The 9,044-nt window shown below is 35.4% G+C and overlaps 2 protein-coding genes across 2 annotated transcripts in view; one reads left to right on the top strand and one right to left on the bottom strand.

Annotated features, from left to right (window-relative positions):
- LOC108750402 overlaps nucleotides 1-9,044 on the top strand; it is a 14,541-nt gene that overhangs the window by 4,129 nt on the left and 1,368 nt on the right. The window contains exons 2-8 of the mRNA XM_018489817.1: nucleotides 5,965-6,285; nucleotides 6,454-7,897; nucleotides 8,039-8,154; nucleotides 8,245-8,385; nucleotides 8,471-8,568; nucleotides 8,653-8,836; nucleotides 8,878-8,885. Of these exons, the coding sequence (XP_018345319.1) occupies nucleotides 5,986-6,285; nucleotides 6,454-7,897; nucleotides 8,039-8,154; nucleotides 8,245-8,385; nucleotides 8,471-8,568; nucleotides 8,653-8,836; nucleotides 8,878-8,885 (2,291 nt within the window). The 5' untranslated portion in view covers nucleotides 5,965-5,985. The remainder of the gene's footprint in view (nucleotides 1-5,964; nucleotides 6,286-6,453; nucleotides 7,898-8,038; nucleotides 8,155-8,244; nucleotides 8,386-8,470; nucleotides 8,569-8,652; nucleotides 8,837-8,877; nucleotides 8,886-9,044) is intronic.
- LOC108750617 lies at nucleotides 1,668-3,069 on the bottom strand. Its single transcript, XM_018490177.1, has one exon. The coding sequence runs from the start codon at nucleotides 2,577-2,579 to the stop codon at nucleotides 1,845-1,847; it is 735 nt and encodes a 244-aa protein (XP_018345679.1). The 5' UTR covers nucleotides 2,580-3,069; the 3' UTR covers nucleotides 1,668-1,844.

Raw genomic sequence — 9,044 nt, forward strand, 5'->3', positions numbered from 1 at the left:
CTAGAATGCAGCGTTTCCTGCATTCTACGATCGTTCTTTAATTCTTCCATTTTTTTATTACACCGCCAACGAAAAGTATAGCTTTTTGTGCATATTTAAGATGTGTAAATTAAAATATTTATATATGAAAGAATGAATTCATATTTATTATAAAAGAAAGTCTAAGAAATATTATTTTATTTGGAAAAGTCTGTGAAAGTCTAAAAATGAATGAGCATTTTTATAGAGGTAAATATTAAAATGGCATTGTAAATCTTAGAAAAGAAATTCTCGTAAATCGCGGGACTAATCTCTCGCGATATTCAGGAATACTAAGGATTACTGTCGTTCATAAATAGAATTATCTTCCCCGCAACAGCCGCCCCATGTGTGACCGTCGTCCATTTACTGAAATATCTTGGTAACCGCTGTATCCAGTGCACCCAGTCGCTTGCAATTTACATTAAGGGGGTACCAAACAAAATACTAATCTCTTAATTCCCAGACTTGGATTTCACATGAGGGAAGCACTAATAAACTGCGTTCAGAATTTATTATTTCGACAGAAAGTTGGTTGGGCAACTTTTGGAACTTTTTTTTCAAAAATAGGAAATTTAAATTAATTGATTTCAATATTTTTTGTCATTTTTAGGAACAAACGATGCGATTGAAGAGGATTGTTTATCAATTTATTGTTTACCAACCGACTGAATGTGTTGTAATTTTATACATATCTTCGGACAGAGAAATTTTCCAGTTACGGGCTTCGTATGATCGCCAGGAATAGTTTACAACCGATATCCTATCTATCGATCACACACTGTGCTCTTAAGAAACGGCGTTGCTAGCTTTATTCGTGTCTAAATATAAATCGACTTTGTATTTAGTCTCTCATCGCTCTATTTCCTACATTTATTATTTCGTACTTAAAATGAAACTCGCTGATATTTGGGTGAGTAGATTTATTACGTTTTTTATTTATTGTTTGAATCTCTGAAGTCGTTTCAATCTGATACTAGAAGGCAGATGGATTTAACTTAGCACATAAACAATATGATATGATAATTTTTGTTTAATTAATATTATTGTTATAATTATTGATATAGAAATTACCGAAATATTGATTGAAAGTTGTATTGAGTTTCGAAATCAGAGTAATAATAATTAAAAGTTTAACAGATTTATTAGTAAAATATGTACAAAATTTAAGATAAAGATTTATAAATAAATAATTTTTTATATAAAAATTATAATGTAATTGATAGAAAAAGTGGAAATAAAAACAGATTTTTACGCAATAATTGATATGCGTGAATAACATATTAGTCAATATGAAACAGTCATTTAAAAACTCTATTTCTCATATTTATGTTGAACGTAGTTTTCATACTGATAATAATTTGCTGTTCGTAATTTTAAAAAGAAACAGCATGACGTAACTCTTTTAAATAATTTATTTCACAAAACAATGAATATATTTTAACATGATAATGACATGGAAACTTTGCAAACAAAAGTTTTATGCAAGAGATATTTTTCTAAAATAATAAATAAAAAAATATCACATAGACAAGAAACATAATACCAGTAAAATCGAAATATTATAATAATTAGTAGTAGACTATCTAAGTAATTATTAATAGTTTGTATTTCCAAGCTATCAATTTCGAAATGCAACTATTCTCGACTTTATTGCAATAAGAAAGTTTCTTTAAAATGTTCAATAAAATTAAAATATTCTTGGCGGTTAAGAAATAAGAGCTGTCCGTGGAATTACATGTAGCCAGCTGCTGATCGCGCCTGATCGTTTATTTTTCTAGAAAGAAATATTTCTACGGAGCATCACCTAAGAAATTTCGGTTACATCACTTGAGCTCGATATTCGTGCCCGAAGTTCTCGACACACTTTTCGTCACGGGACGACCACGGGAATTAACGATCAACGAAGAATCGCCGAAGCGTTTCGTTACGCATTGACCGTCGCTTTGGATCTTCGTGATGATCTTCGTAACGGTTGGATGCCGCAAGGATTTCCGTGTTTCCTCGTTGCGCTTCTCATACTTCGCTTGGCTTCTCTCCTTCATATCATTCAAAATATTGTCCATGTTCGATCTGTGATCATCTTCGCATTCCTTGTTAATAATTTCCTTACATGAACACGTACAGTTTTGCACGTAGGTCTCCCTTCTTTGTTCCTTTATAAACTTCTTCGGGACTGTTTCAGGACTCGAACAGAGGATCACCTTTCCACCGTCGCCCACGAATTTCACCTTTTCTTTAGAAGAGTCCGGTCCAAGAAGGACCCGTCCGCCGTCGCCAATATATTCAATATCGCCCACATTATGATTTACATGTAGCTTACAGCCGTCACCAATGACGTGAACGCTACCGGAATTCTTCGATAGAACGATGCAGCAGCCATCGCCTACGATCTCCAATACATTGTGATTTGAATGCATCCTGACGACGAGCCCGTCGCCGTGGAATCGCTTGATATCATCATCCTCGTCAGAATGCTTACAATGTCTTATGGAATCGCTCTTAACGTTTCGCTCCTTCCTCTTCATATCCGGCTGTTCGTCGATGCGAGAGATCGTCATTGGTACTTAAGAATTGTCACTTCTCTTCGTGATAGAAAATATTCCACTCGACAGATATTTGTTCCGCGACAAATACAACAATTATCCAATTATTGCACAATCGTCAGATGATTATTATATAAGTAATATACTAATTACTAATCAGATACTGTTTGTCGAAGGGTTTCTTCTTGCTCTTCTGCCGTTCGCCACTAAAGGGAAATATATCCTCTTTTTAGAAGCGAACGCACGAGAAGAAAAAGTGCGTTCGTGCAGACACACGCGAAAGAGTTATTTACGTTACGGCGATCGGCGTGACACGACTCTGATCCCTATGTCGTAGCCGCGTAATAACGAATGCGTACGGTCAATTCGCGCAGTGGTGGGTACGCGTGACGACGAGTTCTTCACCGAGCACAATCGGCCCCGGTTATCATAACTCTTCGGGGGACTTCCCGCGAGATCTTCCGCAGCGGTGAACACTTGGCGTTCATTGATACCAGAGTCGTATCTAAGAATTACAGTGCCTGTGACGAATACTATCAGTAAATCTATCATTTATCTGTCACAGATAATTAGATTGTATTGAGATACATTGAATATATTTTTTCTATATAGATAGAATAAGATAATTATACGTTTTAATATTTTTATATATTATTTTATGTATCTTCTAATTTGAATACTCTTCCTACATGTGTTAAAAGGAGTTACAATTTTTCATAAAATATTTTAAATTTTATCCTGCTTCTTGTTATATTCATTAACAGTGAGAAAATTAATATTGGTAACATTTTTAAACTAACTTTTAAACTTTGCTAGCAATTTATAACTATTGATCAGTAACCATAACTAATGGCAAACAAGCTGACGTTAAAGATGGCATTTTGACGTTAAAATAATGATAAATAACATCTTGTTTATTTGGTGAATTTGAACATTTTGAAATTTCAAATTAGAATTCCATTAAAGTAAGATGTAACTTAAACATCTAAGTTCTCTTTTGCCAATTTTTCTGATTTATTCTCACATATCAATTTATGTTTTTTATATTTTTAATGTAAATGTATACACTGTTTCTCTTACACAAAAATATCAAAGTATGCGATTCAAATATAGCAATATGTAACGAATCGAAAAAAAAATCTTTGAAATTATAAAGAATTTGCCACAGTCTAGTTACGACTTTGCTTCACCTTTTTTGCGCGCTCTCTTTCTCTCTCTCTCTCTCTCTCTCTCTCTCTGTCTGTCTGTCTGTCTTTCTCTTTCTAATTCGGCACGCCAATCTCTCGTTATTCATCATGGCCAAGCGAAGGACAAAACGGTCTGCCGACTCAGTGTCTGAAAAGAGGCTTTACAACAACATTTCTTAATATAATTGTAACGTCAGCTTTAAGTTTTTAGAGTGTTTAAAATTAATTGGCAATCTTGTTTAGCTTTTACAATTCTTTTTATTGATATATGAAGTTATTGGTATATATAATTTTTATTTTATACATAAACATAAATTTAGATATAAATTTTATGTATACTAATATTTAGTACATATACATTTAAAATTGCTTTTTAATTATATGTCTCTCTCTTATATTAGCTTTTAATAATAAAAACTATTAGAAGCTATATCTTTAAAAATATAATATAAGAATTGAAACATTTTATTATCTTTATCTTATTTAGGAAGCTAAAAATAAATTTAGCTAAAAATAAATATTTCTTCTGAAATATTATAATCCCTCGAAAGAAAGAGAGAGTGATGCAAATATTTTCTGAATGTGTGCTGCAGATTTCACCATGCAATCAAGGAGAAATGCCAAAATGTGCATGCTTAAGTTTAAAACAGAAAGTGTACTTGGAACGAATGTGGAGAGCACTTTTCCCCAGCAAGAGTTTTAACAATGATGGACAAATTAATACGTATCTTATTAGACTAAACTTCAAAATACAAAGAGGTAGCCTTTCAAACAAAAGCCTTTAGTATATCTCTTGCATTCTCAAATTTTTATTGCGATATGTTAGAATATATTTCCTCCGTCTTCGTTCTTTAGTTTAGACCTTGGTTTAGACTAAGTCTTTTTCTTTTCTTTTTCTTAAGTAAGTCAGTCTCTGTTCTTAATGCCTTTTTTCTGTTTTGTAAGAAATTTGTCAATTCTAATTGCTAATGGTCAATATTTATAAGTATCGATATCATCGTGCACATATGTCTTATCTTGCAAAATCCCACTCAATTACATTCCTGGCACGTGGCCACTCTCACTGTCATTCGATCATATGATTTCTCATCGCGATTCATGCGTAAAAAACACTACGTCATCCGATAATTGGGAAGGAGTAATTTAATGACTCAATATATAATAATATGGCAGAATATCTGTGCGAACAATCTGAGGTATCAGCTGTGTTCATAGATATGCGCCCAGGGGGAACCCCTTGTTACTCCTCACGTTATTACGATTTCATATCTACATAATACTGGCCTTTATTGGTCTAAGTACGTCGATTAAAAAGGAGAGATAAACTGATAAGAGAGAGTTTGAAGGGGAAGAGAGAGAGAGAAAGAGTTGGCTTAGCTTAAAAAATGTCAACTAATCTTTCGCAAAAGCAATAAATAGAACTTTCCATCGTAAATTTAATGTTATGTCATATTACATTGTGTTATAACATGCATTTATTTGTTATAAATTATTTACAAATTGTAAATTTTATGACTTATAAATATAAATGAATATAATTTCTTAATGTAAGTGAAAAAAATCTCTCTTTCTCTCTTCAAAATTACATAATTAAAAATATAATATTCTATACAGATTGATAAGAATATTTTACTTAGTATTTATTATTGTCTACAAAATAGTTCACCACCGAGCTGTTTCTTGATTTGGCATGAATCGGAAAAACATGTCCAGACTACGAAATAATTTCCTTTGCAAGAGAGGCGTGTGTACCATTCGACTAATTCAATATGACCGTGATTGGAATGCCATAACTCGATTCGGAAACGAAAGCTTTATCGACTTGGCGCCTATATGCAAGCCTATGTGCAAGCTAATTGCTCCTGTCTACATATATCCTCAGTTCATTACTGTCCATATTGCATGATTTTTTGTGAACTTGAAAACTTTTATAACATGATTAATTCCTGATTTAACAATCAGCTATCTAATTTCAGAAAATTAAGTTAATATGTTTACTGTATCGTCTCACTGCATAATCTACAAAAAATCTTATTTCATATTAGCTTTTACAAGTTTGTGGTCAAAGTGCTAGTAAAAGGAAATAGATCTTTCTTAGATTTTGATAAGCCTCGGAAATATATTTACTTAACTGTTATTTCAAATTCCAAAACTTATTATATATATTTATATATATTTTTTTATTTATTTGCTTTTTTTGGGATATTTTCCAGTGGCAAAATGATAAAAACGAAATGAGTGATCTACTTAACACCATTGTAATGGAAACCTCGTACCTCGAGCCCGAAAATTGTTTGAAGGTGACATCGTCAAATGTAGCGCGACAGGACTCGGGTGTACCGGAGGATCTTGCTTCGCCTCTCAATGGGGAGGAAGATCCGGATCTCACTATGAACAGCGAATGCAATATTACCGTCATCCACATTAGCGAGTCGCAAAACGGCAAGACAAACGACAAGTCACTGGCCGAAAATAAGGATAGCAAGGATGGTAGTGACAGCGGTGTTGAAGGTTGCGCAACGGAAGTTCCAAGAGTGAGTTTTAATGTAAAGTCTTATTCATGAAGAAAATATTTTTCTTAAAATAAAAAATAATTTCAACATGTAAAATTGCCAAAAGTGTCCAGACACTATAATATAATATAATATAAATGATAGATCTATAAGTAATTACTCATTTGGTTCATTTTTTTTGTTTTGCAGGTACGTAGTAGAAATAGCATCGACTACACGAGCAGTTGCGGTGGCTTGGACGATGCTTCTTGCGCATCCAGCCTCGTCAGTTGTTGCTCAGTGTACGAAGATGCATGCGGATCCACGTTGCCAGACGATGTGCGGCTGGGTACTACTGGTGGCGAGGGTACGAGTGAGGGTGGTAGTGAAAGCTCATCCATCGCTGGCAGCGTGTCCGTGCGAACGAGTCGTATGAACGTGAAAAGGACCACAACGGCGTCCAGTGCGACCAAGAAGAAAATTACGAGCGCTACCGAGTCGCAGAAGAGTGTTCGCACAAAACCAACAAACACAACTTCGAGCACGAACTTGGGCTCGACGACGCCGCGGTCCAAATCGCGAACAGCAACTCCTAGAAACATTTTGACCAAGACTCAAAGCACGAGCAGGGAACGGGACCATCGACCACGATCGAGAGAGAAATTGAGTGGCCGGGAATCGAACTCGTCGCTCGTTGGGGATGTCTCCAAGACGCCTGTTGGAAGTCGTAGTACGGTGACGTATGGTTGTCGGTCCAGCAACAACGTAATGTCCAGTTCGGTATCCACTCCCACTTCGTCCTCAATCGCGAAAACAAGGACGAGGGTGTTGCCCGATTCGCTGCCATCCGCACTGACCACGGAGATCAATAAGGATCTTGCGCAGCGTAGCGGGAGAGTCATCAGGAACGATTCGTCGAGATCGAGGACCGCATCCAGTACGCGGGGAGTGCGCACGCCGGCGTCCACGCCATCCGAAGAAACGAGAGTGAAGGTACCGTCTTTATCAACTTCTCGTGCTCTCTGTGCAAAGAGTACTATCTCACGTACTGATAATAAAGCTACTGGTCAAGATAACAAGGCACTCGATACGTACGCAACGTTACCGCGTAGGAACAGAAATAAATTGACAATTTCGAAAATTGGAGAGAAAACGGACAAGACAGCAAGAAGTAGATCCGGAAGTCGAGACGTTAGCCTCAGCAGAACCATTGAGAAGAAAAACATTATGGGGAGAGATTCGTCTTCCGCTCATAAAAGCTTACCGCCCTATCCTAGACAAAGAACCGTCGAGAAGACTCGTATATATCACGAGACTAGTGCGCAGACCGGCTTGACTGGGCAGGATATCGAGAACATGATATCCGGACAACCGAGCGCCGTCGCCGGGCCCGAGGTCATCGAGAGATTACACAAGGGTTGCCAAACGGAGGACGCATGGAATGACGTGCAGACTTTGCAGGATAACTTGAGACGCTTGAATGAGGAAAGCAGCAGTCTGCGAAAAGAGAACGATAAATTGAAGCTCGAGTTAGCCGAAGCGAATCGTCTTCTGGAAGAGGAACGGGCCGATCACGCATTTGCACGTCAGGAACTTGATAGGAACGCACAACGAGTACTAGCTATGCTAGGCACGCCACAATCGGAACATGCAGGTAATTCAACGAACAAAATAATAATGCAAAAATAAATGATAAATTTATTCGTAAAGCGAGATTATTTTATACTACTTGCATATCTATATAATTTATAGAAATAAAATTTGTAGAAAATAAGTTGATGAAATTTCTTTTTAGGAGGTAGCGACAGTTTCCTCGAACTCGAATGTCATATACAATCCTCGGGACAAGTTGTTGCTAATCAACAAGTCGAAATAGCTGATCTGCAATCGCTCTGTCGTATGTTAAACAGGGTAAGAATATTATATTTGCAATCATTGTAATTATAATATGAAAATTATATTTTATATAAAAGGTATCTTTTTATAAAATTTTTATTGAAGGACTTGGACAAAAGTCTAGCCGCGCAGAAAGCTTTGCTACAACAGCAACAAGAATTAGAAGCCGAATCAGCCGAGATGCAAGATTTCCTTCAAGAGGAGAAGGCTACCTTGGCGGATGCACTTAAGGATGCTGAATTGGAGGTATTTTTTAAATTTTAAATTCTATCTCCTACATTCATTTCTTGAAATATATACTATTTATTTTATACTCGTTTGTCTTTTATAGCTTAAGAAGAAAGGAGAAGCTTTAACTCAAAAAGAAACGGAATTAGAAAGACAAACAGAAGAGTGTAAACACTTAGTGCGAATTAGCGAACAAAGAAGGTGTGTGTCTCATGAAAATTGTTGACAATATTTATACTAGACATTATAAAGTGTACTTTAACGATTGATTTTTTTATTTATTAGGCAAGAAAATTTATCAATGAGTCTAAAGTTGAATGCCGTCGAACGAAGAAGTAGAGAACTTTTACTCACTCAAGGCGCTGCCATGTCCGGAGCGGCTGTAGCTCTTTCCGGACTTAGCACCAGATTGGAAGGACTAGTAGATCAATTGATCGCTTCTTATAATATCTCAGTAAAAGATCTTGAAGTAAGTACAATGATAAAAGTTATCAATTGCATACAAAATAGTTTACATTGTTATTAAATAGACTTTATATGAATGAACAATAATAACATACTATTTCCTAAATAAATATATAAATGATTACAATAGATTAATATTCTATTAATTATTTCTTTCTTTTCATTTTTCTTCTACATTTAATAATTAAAAAAATATTTTCTTCAGTTATTAT

Source organism: Trachymyrmex septentrionalis, unplaced genomic scaffold (genome assembly GCF_001594115.1).
Source record: "Trachymyrmex septentrionalis isolate Tsep2-gDNA-1 unplaced genomic scaffold, Tsep1.0 scaffold37, whole genome shotgun sequence".
NCBI lineage: Eukaryota > Metazoa > Arthropoda > Insecta > Hymenoptera > Formicidae > Trachymyrmex > Trachymyrmex septentrionalis.